This window comes from Triticum aestivum, chromosome 1A (assembly GCF_018294505.1).
Source record: "Triticum aestivum cultivar Chinese Spring chromosome 1A, IWGSC CS RefSeq v2.1, whole genome shotgun sequence".
NCBI classification, from domain to species: Eukaryota; Viridiplantae; Streptophyta; class Magnoliopsida; order Poales; family Poaceae; genus Triticum; species Triticum aestivum.
Window position 1 is genome coordinate 483,288,321 of NC_057794.1, and position 15,963 is coordinate 483,304,283.

The following is a 15,963-nucleotide window of genomic DNA, read 5'->3' on the forward strand; positions in this document are numbered from 1 at the left end:
TTCTAGGTCATCGATTTGAGGAATTAAATATGTGATATATGTCATGAAAAGTATGTCACTAGATTTCTACAACGATGTAGTTTTTAAATATATATTTTTTATCACATATAATATATATTTAGATAGTTAAATCGTCAACCTAGAACTACGCGAATGACTTATTCACCGAGACGGAGGTAGTACCTCCTTGCTCCCAATAATTAGCGGCCGAGTTGCGGTAGCTAGGATTATTTCCCTTTTGGGAAGGAGGCAAACAGTTTGGCTCTTTAATTAGTTGCCGAAATTTTGGTCACTTCATTTTTTTTCATTGAGATCGGGGGCCAAAGTAGTACTCTCTCCGGTCCTTTTTAGTCTGCATGTAAGTTTTGTTCAAAGTCAAACTATCTCTACTTTGAACAAACTTATAGAGAGAAGTATCAACATTCACAATGCCGCATCAACATTGTTAGATTCATTATGAAATGTAGTTTCATAGTATATATAATTGGTATTATAGATGTTGACATTTTTTAATATAAGTTTGGTCAAATTTTACAAAGCTTGACTGGTCACAAATTTAATATGCGAAGTAAAAAGGATCGGAGGGAGTACTCATTTTAATCACATTCTTGTATAATGATGTTATAGCCGTTGTCAAATTTAGCAACTTTAAATAAATCTAATTCAAACTAATAAAATGACAATAGCTCTATAAATGTTTAACTAGTAGACATGCGGATACATGCAAAAACAATGAACTAGATTTGAATATATGGACAGTCAGGAAGAGCGCAGTGGCAACGTTCTTGCACAACAGTGATGAAGCTAACACAATAAAAGTAGTCGTGGTCGTGGAAAAAGTCAGAACGAATGTGAGTAGTTGAGCCGAGGCGCTCCTCAAAAATTTTATTGCCCTTCGCCAGATGCAGGTCCACAAAAACAAGCTTTCGGGGGATGGGTCTTTAAGATTTTTCAGCCATTTAGTCATTAATACGGCCCTAAAGCCCACAAAATTTCATCAATACGTTTTGTTCAACGAAATACATGTTTTTCATATCCACGAGGAGATTTTCATTATACAGATTTGTGTCAAACTTCTAACGCTTGGTGATGGAGATACCTTCAGTCCCACCAACTACCGGTTTCAAATTTGATAGATTTAGGCAATCACCTATATAGAGACGTACTACCGCCTTTTCCGGTTTTGAGTTCCATCCATACTTGCGTTTGTCGTGGTTGTCATATGTTTGATAGCTTAACCAAAAGGCTATGGATCACCGTTGGGTACTTTGTTAGTTACCCATGTTGTCATTCACATTCATTATTTTCTCAACTACTAAAGGTGGTAATTAAACTGGCTGAATAATAAAGGAACTATAAAAAAGTACTCGTGTGAGAAGAAAAGAAAAGAACTTTTTCCCAACAACAAGCAAGGACTCTTGTCTGCCATTCTCATTAAGACTAAAGAATGTGATTTACAAGAAGATGTTGACTCAGTTTAACTTTATAATAAGGAATACATCGCTCAATGCCTTATGTACATGCGGTTGCCATGGTTGTGATATGTTTGCCATGGTTGTGATATGTAAGAGGGCTAAGAACCATGCGAAGCTGCTATGTGATCCCTCCATCCCAAAAACAAGGCATATGATACATTTTGTTTCAAGTCAAACCATGTGAAGCTTTTTTTTTAGGGTCAAGCATAGCTTTACTGGTGCCCAGGCAAATCACCTAAAGCACATTCAGCCACGTTGGCTGGTACATTCGACTCCCACTGCACAGAGTGGTTTACATCACATAATCAACCAAGCTTGGCGGCTCTGAAGCCAAAGCTATTACTCTGAAGCTTAGTCTGGCTACTGCCTAGATCGAGCTTGGCGGCTCTGGTGCGCAGATTATTTCTCCGCTTGAAGTACAGATGATAAAAAACAGGGCACCTGAAAATTTTCTAGGGCACCAAAATTTCTTCTACCGTAGCCCAGCGGCGAGCTCCCTTGGCACGGCAATAGCAGGTGTCAGGCAGGAGGCGAGGTGCGTCGACAGCAGCAACAAGTCAACCACAAAACCGAGCAAATGTTTTTCATTATGCGGCCACTCCAAGCAAAAGTATCAAAGCAAACAAAATGCACATGCCAATGATGATAATCCACGTCTTTAAATTCCAACCATAATCCACGTCTTCAAATTACAAGTCTTATAGACGCCCACCAATATATAGTCCAACGATCGTTGATCGAAAGAACAAAAACACCCCGCCATTAAGCTATGGTTTGTTCTGGAATCTTGCTGACTGTAAGTCTATAAAAGCTATGGTTTTTCCTTTGTACACAGCTGAGCTCCTTCTAAAGCTGAATTACATGTAAGTCGCCATTTTCTTTTCCTGTTGACAATAGTATTGCTAGATGACTCGAATATCGAATATACACCCCGCCAAGGAGAGATGGCGGGGCAAATGATTATTTTCTACCCGGTAGATCAACAAAACTGCTTTCTCTGGTCAATTCTGTGAGCGAGCGTCTAGGGACAGGTCAGTTTAGACGCATAAGGTCTTCATCCCCTCTCCAGTGAAACGCCCACCGCTTCTGCGTTGTCAGGAATTAAATCATATATTAGATCCATGATGAAATCATTTCAAGGAACTTCCAAGAATACGGAATTTTGGGTTAACTAGTTATATTCTTGTTCATGTATGCGATAAATTTACAAGTGCACAGTCACTAGGTTGCATCATACCTGGATACTGCAGAACTAGGTTGCATCTAACTTTGTTGTGTATGCAAAGTCACTGGTTAGAGTCTCCAACCCAATCATATGCCCATTAATCCTCCTATCGTGTGCGCTTGAAATGTCTGAGCTGGCATTGATGCTCTCCGTGTTCCGGCAAGAAGATTTCAGAGTTCCAACCATGTCACAAGTATCCATTGCATCAGCCGAAAAATCTAGATGCTTCTCAACGGTTTTCAGCACAGCCATTCGCTTTGACCTTAATCGATATGTGGGGGAAACATCAAACTTCCCCAAGACAGAAGGCAACTGCTGGTCATCAAGGCGACCCAAGGACAAAAATGGTGCAGTTTTAAATGAATGTGGGCTATATGTAGTGCAGTTCGCTTTGGGGGTGTCAAAACAATCACTGTTTGCATCAATCTTAAAATCAGTATCTTGAGAAGGTGTTGGTTTATCCCTTTTTCTTCTCCTGAGTATCGAAGGAGTACCTGGGAAGTTTTCAGCAGCACTTTTCAATATTGATTCCACACTGAGCTGATCGGATTGTTTTCCATCAGTTGGAGAGGGAGTAGCATAGCCAGTGGGTGATTGAAATCCATCCACACCGTGTTCTGATCCATGATGTCTTGACAAAACTGGGGAACGAACAAGGTCGATATCTTCTAGCTTAGGTATCTGATAACAAAGAGAACCAAAGGACTGAGCCTCTTTTACCAAGGTTGATTCACGTCCATCTGGCTTAGCTATTACGGGGTCAATTTCCAGGCCCTTCTCATTCGACAAATTGATTTGCAGACCCTTCTGACAAACAAAGTTCAGTTCAATGTCCTTGTCACGGCCAGAATCCATTTTCATCCCCATTATTGCTAAAGCAACAGCAGAATCATCAGCTGCTGATGCCTGACATGAAGTTACTGGTTGAGCAGTTGGCATGGAAAGAGAGAGGAAGTCTGAACAGCCCTTAATATTTTTCAAACTACACACCCGTGGACTATGGGTAGGATCAGAATGATCGACTATTCCTGAATGGTTTCTCAAACTGATGTTTGGCACTTCATTCAAGTCAATGTAGTTTTCAGCAGGCAGGGCTATCGCGGGCTGTTTCAAATCATTATGACTGACATGTACTGGAACATTGCGGGCAGCTCCTGTATCATATTCATCTAGCCTTTTTCTCACTGAACTATTCCAATGGTTTTTTATTGAGTTATCTGTCCTGGAGGAATGAAAAAACTTAAATCAGTGGAAGACGAAATATATGTTAGACCTTTCAGCCTGAGCATTGATAGTTGTGGATGACACTAGGAGAGTTGGGACAATTTTCGTTGGTTTATTTCTCACACAATGCCATGCCAACCTGAGGGGTTGGGGATACATATTTATAGGCTGCTAGCCAGCCAAGGCATATGCTAAGATGCTGCTAAGATGCCAGTCTAAGATGCTAGTCTAAGATGCTAGTCTAAGATGCTAACTGACAGTCCTTGATGGTCAAGAACAGAACTCTATCCTAACAGCCAGTCCTTGATGGTCCAGGACTTTATCCTCCTAACTGCCACAAGGACCATGTGCTGCAGCCCCACAAGGACCCTAGTACACAGACTTATCCATCATTCTCCCCCTAAGTCTTGTACGTCGTCTTGTGGGAGAGTTGAATCATCCCAATCCTGGAGCAAAGTTCGAGGAACTTGACCCTCCCAAGGGGCTTGGTGAGCAGGTCTGCGAGCTGATCCTTGGTGTTGATGTAGCTCGCCTCGATGCTCCCTTCTTCCACACAGCTGCAGATGAAGTGATACCTCAGTCGGATGTGCTTGCTCCGTTCGTGGAACACGGGGTTCTTTGCCAGGGCCAGGGCGGACTTGCTGTCCACCAGGAGCTGCACCGTTCTGGTGTCTTGAACGAGAAGATCACCAAGCAGTCGAGCAAGCCAGAGCGCCTGAGTACAGGCGGTGGAGGCCGCTATGTACTCAGCCTCACAGCTGGACAGGGCCACCACCTGCTGCTTGACTGATTGCCAGCTCACGAGACACTTGCCGAGGAAGAGGAGGATCCCGCTCGTGCTCTTGCTGGTGTCGATGTCGCCGGCGTGGTCGCTGTCGCTGTACCCGACGAAGTGTGCCGCCCCAGGGCACCTAGGGTAATGGAGGCCGTGGTCGAGGGTCCCTGCTATGTAGCGGACGATCCTCTTCACTGCCTGCTGGTGTTCCGACGTTGGTCGCTCCATGAACCGACTGACATAGCCGACGGAGAATGCCAAGTCCGGCCGTGTGTGAGTGAGGTAGCGAAGGCTCCCCACAAGGCGTCGGTACTGCGTAGTATCCACTTCCTCCGTCATGCTGTCGCGACTTAGTTTCAGCCTCTCCTCCATCGGAGTGAGAGCTGGATGGCAGTCGGTGAGCCCAGCTAGCTCAACGATGCGCTTGGCGTAGGTGGACTGTCGAAGCGCGATCCCGGAGTGGTCCTGGTGCACCTCAATCCCTAGATAGAAGGAGAGGAGCCCCAGGTCACTCATCTGGAACGTGGCCTTCATGTCTTCCTTGAACGCCGCCACCTCTGCATCTTTGGTGCCGGTGATCACCAGGTCGTCAACGTAGACGCCCACCAGCAGGGCATTTCCTCCACTCCCCCGTCGGTAGACGGCAGCCTCATGCGGGCTCTGCTCGAAACCCATCTTCTTCAGCGTGGAGTCCAGCTTGGCGTTCCACGCCCTGGGTGCCTGCCGCAGGCCATAGAGAGCCTTGCGCAGGCGGAGCACCTTGCCCTCCTGGCCGGGAATCGTAAACCCCGGTGGCTGATGCACGTAGACTTCCTCCTTCAAGTCACCATTGAGGAATGCCGACTTAACGTCCATGTGGTGGACACGCCAGCCCTCCTGGGCAGCCAGCGCAAGGAGAAGTCGCACGGACTCCATCCGTGCCACGGGAGCGAAAGCGTCGTCGAAGTCGACTCCTTCCTGCTGCAAGAAGCCTCGGGCCACCAAACGAGCCTTGTGCTTGATGATGGCGCCGGCTCCATCCCTCTTCAGCTTGAACACCCACTTAAGGGTGATTGCGCGGTGACCTCGAGGGAGATCAGCAAGCTCCCAGGTGCGGTTTTGCTCGACCGCATCCATCTCCAACTTCATCGCGGCGCGCCATGCCGCGTCTCTCTCGGCCTCTGCAAAGGACCGTGGTTCGCCGTCTTCACACACGAGCTGTAGCTGCGCCTCCAGGTCACGTGGCACCAGTCCTGGCACCGGCTGGTCGCCGAGCACATTATCCATCGTACGGTACCGCAGCGGTTCGCCTCCATACCATGCGTCGACCCGCTCCTCGTCGTGAGTGAGCGGGGAAGCGAACTTCATCGGGTTGTGCTCTGCGTGAGCTGGTGCTGATGAAGACGAGCCCGGAGTGGCGACCGCCGGGGCTGGAGTATGCGGCGTCGCTGGTTGTGGTGTCGTTGGTGTAGCAGGCGCCGGAGTCGATGTAGTTTTGGGGGCCGGGGTAGACGTGCCCGGTGAAGAGGAGCTGCTTGCTCCCCCAGCTTCCTTGAAGTGAGCGTACTCGACAATGAAGTCGTCATACGTCGGCGTCGAGCCGTCGTCCACCGCCTTGTCCCATTGCCACCCTCGCCCTTCGTTGAACACGACGTCTCGCGCTGTGCGCACACGTTGTGTCTTTGGGTCGAGGATGCGGTAGGCCTTTGAGCCCTCCGCGTAGCCGATGAAGACTCCCGGAGTGCTCCTGTCGTCGAGCTTGCCGATATGGCCGAGCTCCTTGGCGAACGCAAGGCAGCCAAAGACCCGCAAATGAGAGACCGCCGGCTTCCGCCCATGCCAGGCCTCGTACGGAGTTCTGCCGTCGAGTGCCTTAGTAGGAGAGCGGTTGAGGATGTAGACGGCTGTTAGCACCGCCTCTCCCCAGAAGACAGCCGGCATCCCTCTCTGCTTGAGGAGAGCCCGAGCCATCCCCACAACCGTCTGGTTGCGCCGCTCGACGACGCCGTTTTGCTGCGGGTTGTACGGCGCGGAGTAGTGGCGCTGGATGCCCTCATCGGCGCAGTACGACGCGAATTCAGCCGCCGTGAACTCGCCGCCGTTGTCAGTGCGCAACACGCGCAATTTGCGGCCGCTCTCCGCCTCCACACCAACCTGCGCGCGCCTGATGGCGTCCGCCGCTTCTCCCTTACTGCCGAGGATCATCACCCACATGTAGCGGGAGAGATCGTCGACGAGCAGCAGGAAGTAGCGTCGACCTCCTGGTGTGGCTGGCATCACCGGGCCGCACAGGTCTCTGTGCACGAGCTCCAGCTTCTCCTTAGCCCGAAAACTCGCCTGTTGGGGAAAGGGGAGTCGTCTTTGCTTTGTCAGTACGCAGATGTCGCAGAACTGCTCCACATGGTCGAGGCATGGCAGGCCTCGCACCATCTCCTTGGCACTTAGACGCTTCAGGGCCTCAAAGTGAAGGTGCCCAAAGCGCTCATGCCACCGCCACGCCTCGTCGTCTCGACGGACAGCGAGACAGACCGGTTGTGCCACCTGCACATCAAGGACGTAGAGTCGATTTTCACCTCTGGGCACCTTGGCGAGAAGGCGACGCTGGCGATCCCAGATGCGTAGGACCCCATGCTCAATCAGCACGCGTGAGCCGTTCTCATCCAGCTGTCCCAAGCTGATGATGGAATTCCTTAGCGCGGGGATGTAGTAGACACCGGTGAGCAGCCGGTGCTCTCCCATCTTGGTGGTGAAGATGACGGAGCCGACGCCCTTTATCTCCACAGCGGAGGCATCCCCGAACTTGACGGAGCCTCGCGCATCGGAGTCGAGCTCGGCGAAGAATTCCCTTCGACCGGTCATGTGGTGGGTGGCGCCGGTGTCGAGGCACCACCCCGTAGCCTTGTCCTTCCCGGAGCCATCGCTGAGAAGAGCATGTGCTTTTGGCTCATCGAGGTGGATGAAAGCCTTTGCGACTGGAGTCGCCGAGGGTAGCTCAATGCTTGCATGCGCCATGAACAGAGCCGTCTCCTCCTCCTTCGCCTGTGCGACGTGAGCCTGGCCTTGTCGTGGTTGCCGACACTCATTGGCCCAATGGCCAAACCGGCCACAGTTGTGGCAACTGTTGTCTTGTGCCGGCCTGGGCTTGCCAGCGGCGCCGTCCTTGGCGCCTCCGCGGGCGTCACCTTCGGCACGTCCTTGTGCCCTGCCCGGGGGGCCTCTTCGCGCCTTACGCTGCTTGCCACGCTTGCGGCCGCCCGTCGAGGAGGAAGGCTCCCCCTTCTTCTTGTCACCAAGGCTGGGATCCCACTGCTCCCGAGTTAGGAGCAGCTTCCCGCCGGTGGTGACGGGCCCCGAGGGGGGCTGTGGCTCGTCGGTGTCGACGACCTTGAGTCGACCTATCGCCTCCTCGATCGTCATCGTGGAGAGGTCCAGCAACGACTCGATCGAGCGAGCCATCTGCTTGTACTTCTCGGGAATGCACCGAAAAAGCTTCTCAACAGCTCTCTCCTCGGTGTAGGTGGCATCGCCAAACTTCACCATCTTCTGCAGCAGAGTGTTGAGACGGAGAGCAAAATCATCAACGTCCTCACCTGGCTTGAAGCCCAGGTTCTCCCACTCCTTACGAAGTGCCTGCAGGGTGGACTTGCGAGCACGGTCGCTGCCGATGCGTGCTGCGGCGATGGCGTCCCAAGCCTCCTTGGCAGTCCGCTTGTTGGAAAGCGAGAACTGCATCTCGGGCGGGACTGCGGCGATGAGGGCGTCCAGCGCCCGTCGATCCTCTAGGTGGTCGACGTTGCTGTCCTGGACTGCCTCCCACATGCGCCGCACCTGGAGCCTGACCTTCATGATCCCGGCCCACTCAACGTAGTTGGTTTTAGTGAGGGTAGGCCACCCAACACTGGAACCAACATCCCTGACCACAGTCCGGACCTCGTAGAGGCCGCGGTCCTGGTCGTTGCAGCCGCCGTCGCGGTGCGCGCCTCCACCTGGAGCGCGGGCGTGCTCGGCTGCCCACTGCGCCGTCCGCTCCTGCGCCACTTTGGCGCGATCTGCGTCGGCGCCGTCGTCCGCAGGCGCGGAGCTGCTGGAGCTGCCGGGGCTGCCGCGGAGTGCCTTGGCATCCGCCGTAGCCTCACGGGCTGCTTCTGCTGCTGCTGCTGCTTCTACCTCCGCCCTGGCTGCTTCTACCTCCGCTGTGGCTGCTGCCAGCTCCGCTGCAGCCAGCCTCGACACTCTTGCCGCCGCAGCAGCCGCTGCTACAGTCGCTCGCTCACGCTCCTCTGCCACGGCGCGCTCGGCCTCTTGCCGGCGCCGCATGCTCGAGGTAGCCGTGTGCTGAGAGCGACCTGCAGACATGGCTCGCTGCTGGGGGGCTGTTGCGTGAAGAGGAGGCTGATGAAGACGAGCTGCTGCTCGACAGTCCGGAGGGAGGAAGGTAACCAGAGGCAGACGGAGCAGCTGCTGCTACCGACTTGGGCTGCTCACAGGAAATGCTCAGGGTGCAGGTTAACGAGGCTCTGATACCACTTGTTAGACCTTTCAGCCTGAGCATTGATAGTTGTGGATGACACTAGGAGAGTTGGGACAATTTTCGTTGGTTTATTTCTCACACAATGCCATGCCAACCTGAGGGGTTGGGGATACATATTTATAGGCTGCTAGCCAGCCAAGGCATATGCTAAGATGCTGCTAAGATGCCAGTCTAAGATGCTAGTCTAAGATGCTAGTCTAAGATGCTAACTGACAGTCCTTGATGGTCAAGAACAGAACTCTATCCTAACAGCCAGTCCTTGATGGTCCAGGACTTTATCCTCCTAACTGCCACAAGGACCATGTGCTGCAGCCCCACAAGGACCCTAGTACACAGACTTATCCATCAATATAAGCAGTTGCGCAAGTCTATCCAATGAGGTAATTTGTAGTATTGAAAAATGGAAGAACTTTATGTACAAGGACCATCACATCATGACAAGTACAGTAATAACTTTATGTACAAGGACCATCACATCATGACAAGTACAATAATACATTCATAAGTTATGCTACACGGATATAACGTGTACTTCCATTTTCATGCACTCTCCTACAAATTTCAGTCACTGATCATCTAGCCGCAAAAGGCCTAACCCACAATATTTGCGCAGAACAGCCAAGTGACAGAATCTCTAACAGTCCGTTCACTAGCAGGTCAATCCTGTATATGGCAAAAAAAAATGTCTTTTTCTAACTCTATACTCGGTATAACAAGATAAGCACAAGAAACCCATCATCAAATAAAGAGGACAAAAAAGGTTTAATATAAACGACATGTGCTGAAATTCATGTGTTAGATCCTATAGGTACATGACATCCTAGTCCTGTGTTTTTCCTACTCCTACATATTCTAGTTCACGTGGACCTAGGAAGACCTAAACTTCAAAACTAACGACTCAAACTGTTCAAGTCCAAACTAGACTTTGGCTAAAATTTTAGTCGGTGAGATAAGAAAAAAATAATGCTAGCAATAGTCTCGATGAGGAACAAGCTGCAGCTAAACAGCATGCAAATACACTATGTTTATTGTGCCAGCAAGTTAATTCATAGTTCTACAAAGCTTTCTGCCTTTCTCTTATGAGTAATTTGCATACATGCTAGGCATGATACACAGACCATCACTTGGTAAGCAAAAGGATTCAGTTAAACTATATGTGCGAACAACGTACTTTCCAAGAGGAAGGAATGAAGGATGATGTGACTTAGTACCTTCCAGGAAGGAGTTTTGCAATCTCCGCCCATTTATTACCATGCATACGATGAGCATCAACAAGCACCTGCTCCTCCTCAAAAGTCCAAGCTTCTTTCCTTATTTGAGGATCCAGATGATTATGCCATCTAAATCATATGAGGAGCATCAAAAGTGAAGTTAGCTGTATACCATGTTACATATGTACTTTGTTCTGGCAAACTTATAAATACATCAATCAATTATGCAAGAAACTTTACTACAATTACAGATAATAATATGTGATTAATATTCAACTATAACTTAAAATAGCCTGATGTGCAAGGATTTTTTGGCCAGAACCAGATAAATATTCTACTACAGGAGTATTACATTTACTCATGTACTAATATGAAATGGTAAGCTAAACTTAAAGCAACCAGGAAAGAGGACAGCCACGAGATCCACTGTGCTACAGGGATGCAATGCACAGGAGTCTGCGCCAGTGGGTTTTGGGGACCCAAAGTTAGTAACTTTTCGGGTTAGCTGTTTTATTGTGAATAGGAGGAGCTGGGCTTTATATTTCTGTGGCCATTTTCTAGGCACTGCGGAGGACACTGGCTATTTTCAGAACAGTTATCAGGGCAATGTCAAGATATCATGAACTGCTAAATGATTTGAGCAATATTTAGTTACAGCGTCCTGCATATAAATCAAAATCTGAACCCCTAAGAGCTGAAGTTCGCATTATCTCTGGGACCAAATTAGAAAACGTAGGTCTCATATATAAGGTTTTTTAAATGCAGCTCAAAATAGCCAATACCCTCAATAATTGACATCCAGTTTTAATCCCCCAGTCCCCAGAAATATACAGATTTGTCTTAGGCAAGGAAAATCAACAAACTAATTATGAGATCTATGAATATAAGGGTGTGTAGCCCAGATCTTTGTCATCATGCATGTCACATCATTAGGTGAATACCTCTCTCGGCATTGTTTACCAATACGACCATGCAATGACCTCGCTATAACGGACCATTTTGTTGGTCCATGCTCCTTTACCTTCTGGATAATGGTGTCATCTTCCTGTAAAACTCAATGAGTGCACAGATCACAACATATATATGCAGACTTGGATTTGATGGGAGAAAAACAAACAATATTTGGCGAACCTCTTGGGTCCAAGGTCCTTTTATAAGTTCAGGGTCAAGAACTTTTTGCCATCTGTGCAGACATTGTACTTCTGTTCTATCAGGGAAAAACTCGGCTGTATACAACACAGATTCTTCTATGAGATTACGGTACTTTAAAAAAATTACTGTTTCCAGAAGTAAGCACGAAATTTACCCAGACTAACTTTCCTTGTCATAAGTCCTATAGGGTGCAAATGAGTTATACCTAAAATGTAGAACATATGAGGATCATATTTATTAATTTTCCCCCGATATGATTCTAACATGCCTCTCACTCTCAACCGCACTATAACCAAATATATTAAATTGAGAGGCCTGCCTAGCATGAGATATATCTATTAAAACCTCCATCAAGTTTTGCAATATATTTTCATAAAGCAAAGATTAATCAGAAGTTTTGTAGTCGCTCCTTCCCATCTCCAGTAGGGATTTTTTTGTGTTATTACTCAGAGCCCTGCCGGTGGTTATATGAGAGCAAGCAACCTATCCTTAGTCCATGCCTCCCTGGACCTAGACATAACACAGCGCTCTCCTCCACCAATCACAGGTACATTATTGAATATATTTATTGCATGAAAAAATAAAACCATATAATGAAGGTAAATATTGATGGTTATTGACCCCTAGTTTTCTGGAATTGCTAGATGAACATTGAGAAAAGGATGCAGAGCACAAACAAGAAGCTAACCTACTCTCTTCCAATTTTTACCCTTGAAAACAGTAACTGCCTTGCGCAATGTTTCATCCTGCAGCATGAATAAGAAAAATTAGGTAGAAATAAGAAAGAAAGACCCAAAGGCAATAACAAAGCAAGATAATAGCAGATGCCGGACACCAAACAGTTCAACAGTTGTATTGCAGATATACTGAATAGATTGGAAACGAAGTAGAAGTTACTTGGGAATAGTTAGATACTAACCTCTTCAGGTGTCCAGCCACCCTTAGCTCTTCTTACAGGGCCACTTATTCGCCTGATATTTGTAGAGTATGATCATTGACATATATAGTAAGCAATTACTCATGTAATGATAAACTGAAGATGCAAAACAGGGTGTCCAGTTGAAAGATGGGCAAGGCAAGAATAACCAAGTTTCTGTGACACGGACTTCTGGTACCTAAACGCTGACTATTGCTTTTCTCTCTTAAACACGTTGCTGATCAATAATCAAAGCCAGAGCCATGAGAAAACCTATAACTAGTTCAATATACTACTATTACTATGATGAAAGTTGTTTCATGGAAATTACAATAATAAACATGCTACGTTTCATTCTATATTCTAGAATTAGGGAACCAACTAATGAACTAAGCATGTGTGTAAACATTCAGACAATTTAACTATGCTACAAGTGTCAGCCATCATACAGTAAAGCCCCTAACAGCCTATTACACCTTCATTGCTGGCACGTGTTCAAATAATCATAAATTAACTCAAAAGGAATTTCTCTTGGATGAACTTTTGTATCCCAAGTATTCATCTTGATAAGCTGAAATTGGCATGTTCCAGTGCTGAGGGAACCCAAAGATATATCACTAATTACATTATTATGACATTATATTTCAGCTAACAAACACACCACTGACAAACTTGGTTGACAACTAGTTATCTACAAATGCATTTACACATACCAAATCTGAAGAAATTGACATCAATTGGAAAACCGTATAGTGAGTTAATTAAAACATAAAAAGGCCAAAACATGTGCACATAACGTCATTAAAACCAATGTAAATCACCACTTCCATTCATTCCAAGGATCACTGGGAAGCAACCTTCACTGTGCCTCAACCAAGAGAGCATACTGATTTCTAAGGCAACAGAAGTTGAGCAAAATTATCCAATGGCCCAGCATACTAACTGGCAACTGCACAAGCCAAGCAGCACAATCCCACCAATGGGACTATCTCATCAGAAAAGTAGTACAGTACCTCATAACATCCAAACCAAGCAAGTGATGAGATGATAACCACTTAAACCTCATGAAATGTAGTGGCACTCAACGAAATTGCACCTTTCCCTAACAGTCAATCAATAAGCCCCACCCGCAGCATGTTTCGATACAGATGATCTCAACACCATGGGTTTCTCGAAATCAAAAATCTGAGACTCCTTTTCACATGCTGATTGTAACCCCCAATTTCCTGCCCATAGACCCATACGGCCATCACACTGCACACAGGCCATGTTTCCCATCAGAAAAGGTGTCCAAATACGGGAATTGTATGGAGAACGCAGCGACCTGCTGCGCCATTTCAGTCACAACCCAACCCCGATTGCATCTGCTAACCAAACGCCCCATAAGAAAACCACCTCTCCTGGGCAAACAGGTCTCCCTCCCATACCCTAGTCAGGTAAGCAACCACTAGCCAGCAACACCGAACAGCAGAGCCCGAGACAGTCGACGGAGGAGCGGTACCTGCGGCTGGAGCCGGAATCGGCGGGGCTGGGCACGAGCGGCGACGCCCACGCGTGCCCGCCGCCATAGCTCCCTCCCTCGGACGCCGACGGGCTCGACAGCGCCAGATGCTGCCTGCTCTCGGCGCAGCCGTCCCGCCCCTCCACCTTGACCGCCGCCATCCCCATCTACCGCCGCCGCCACGTCATCCACGCCGCCGCCTGAAACCAACACAGCAACACCAACATCAGAAACCGCCACAGAAACGCGTCGAAACAACAGAGACATCAAAACCGAGGGGCGCCGCCGCCGCCGCGGCGCACGAACCGGGTAGCCCCCAGATCGGGGTGGGGGGGATCGGGAGGATCGAGTAGTCGGGCGGAGGCGGCGCGGCGCGGGTGGGGCGGACCGAAACCCTAGGCGGGAGGGTAGGGGGGTGGGGGGTTAAAAGGATGGAGCTTTGGCCGCGCCTGTGCGGGTAGCGGGGGGTATCTGCCGCGCCGCGGCGTTCGGTTGTGTGCTGGGGGAGACGAAGGGGGGGAGGAGGGGAGGAAGGAAGGATGGATGGGCGGAGGCGTCTTTCAAAACCCCTCGCCCGTTGCGTTGAAGGGAAAAGGGAATAATTTATCTCGCTCCCTCCCGGGTCCGGAGGTTTCCCGTATCAGCCCCTGACGTTTCGGCGAATTGCCCGGTTTGTGGCTGGTTACTGCTAGTGCCTTGCTTAGCACACACTAGCGATTCTCATTCCATTTATGTAGCGTGATCCCTTTGTACTCGAGGCTGATTTGATGGCATGGTTTTTGTTAGATGCAAGTATTAGCATATTATTGGTGCTCCTCTTTGCCGTGGATTTTTTTCTAGATTCTAGAGCGCGAACGTGTAAAGTAGCATACCAAGAGCTCCTCCGCATGGTTTGATCGGCCGCTCGGAGTCACTGGGGAGGACCATCGAGTTAGGAATTACGAGAAACATGAAGGAGCGGGATAAAAGACACGAAAGGCACACTCGGTCGGGAAACCGATCGTTGCGAACGGATAGTCTATGCGTAGTTTCTGGCTTTTCACCTGCCTTCACGGGTTGAGCGGTCGCCGCTATTGATTATTGCCGATACGTGCCCGATGAAAATCTTATCTTTCGTAATCTTAATTGTTATTGCTCCACATACGACCCTTGTAGTAAATATGGTCGTACATATCCTTTAGATGTAGATATGGGATATATTACAAAATTTGTTTTGAAAAACAACAGATAAAAGATAGTGCAACCACACGTCAAACATATGAAGACCAAAAATGAACGAGCAAGCCCGCGTGTCCTTTCAACAGCAATGGTACATCTGCAAACAATTTTTTGTGCGTGGGTGTATGAGATGGGGAGGGGGTTCAGTGGTTAGAGAAAATATCACATGGAAACCTATCATTCAACGAAACCTGAAAAGGATCGTCGGATCTGAAATGTGGGCAAGCACTACATGTCTCTGGGGGTTTTCCCGTAAAACATAAAGAATGATGGGTGGACGAGCCAGCCTGTGGATTGCAGATCCGACATCCCACGTTGTGGTTTCTTGCCGACTTTCTCCAACATAGAGCTCTACAACGATCAAGACATCACCGCCTTTTTTAGCTTTTTTTTGCGGCGATGTCTTGGACGCTTTGGACAACGCGTAATAAGATAATGATTGAGAAGGTCTTTCCGAGGAAGGCGTCCGACTCCTTCAAATTTTTTGCCTTTCTGCAGCACTGACACCCGCTCACGAGGCAGCGTGATCGCGATCGGATAGGCCTCATGGTGGATGCGCTCCTGGCGTCTGCGCGCCGCTTATCATCATCCTAGTACCAACTGGTGCACGCCACTAGGTGGCTTTTTTTTCTTATTTCTTTTATGTACTTTTTGGGCTTGTTTGTGCTATGGCCCCGGCCGTCGTTTGTCCGATGATGTTCGGATTTGGGTTGTATGGACCGTTGTTTTATTTATATATAAAACGGGGCGAAGGCC

At 48.5% G+C, this 15,963-nt stretch overlaps 1 protein-coding gene across 2 annotated transcripts; it reads right to left on the bottom strand.

The window, feature by feature from the left end:
• Positions 1-2,115: 2,115 nt before the first annotated feature.
• On the bottom strand, positions 2,116-14,553 carry LOC123058964 (transcription factor MYB3R-2). Of its 2 annotated transcripts, none has more exons than XM_044481639.1 (9): positions 14,296-14,553; positions 13,990-14,189; positions 12,492-12,543; positions 12,282-12,318; positions 11,552-11,646; positions 11,362-11,465; positions 10,421-10,549; positions 2,713-3,922; positions 2,116-2,561 (listed from the first exon to the last, which is right to left on the bottom strand). In XM_044481639.1, exons 2-8 carry the CDS (start codon positions 14,154-14,156, stop codon positions 2,728-2,730), a joined length of 1,779 nt encoding a protein of 592 aa, XP_044337574.1. In that variant the 5' UTR covers positions 14,157-14,189; positions 14,296-14,553; the 3' UTR covers positions 2,116-2,561; positions 2,713-2,727. The 2 variants fall into 2 exon arrangements, with proteins under 2 accessions (XP_044337574.1, XP_044337567.1); XM_044481632.1 differs by having other exon boundaries at positions 12,261-12,318; positions 14,296-14,552.
• Positions 14,554-15,963: the final 1,410 nt, after the last annotated feature.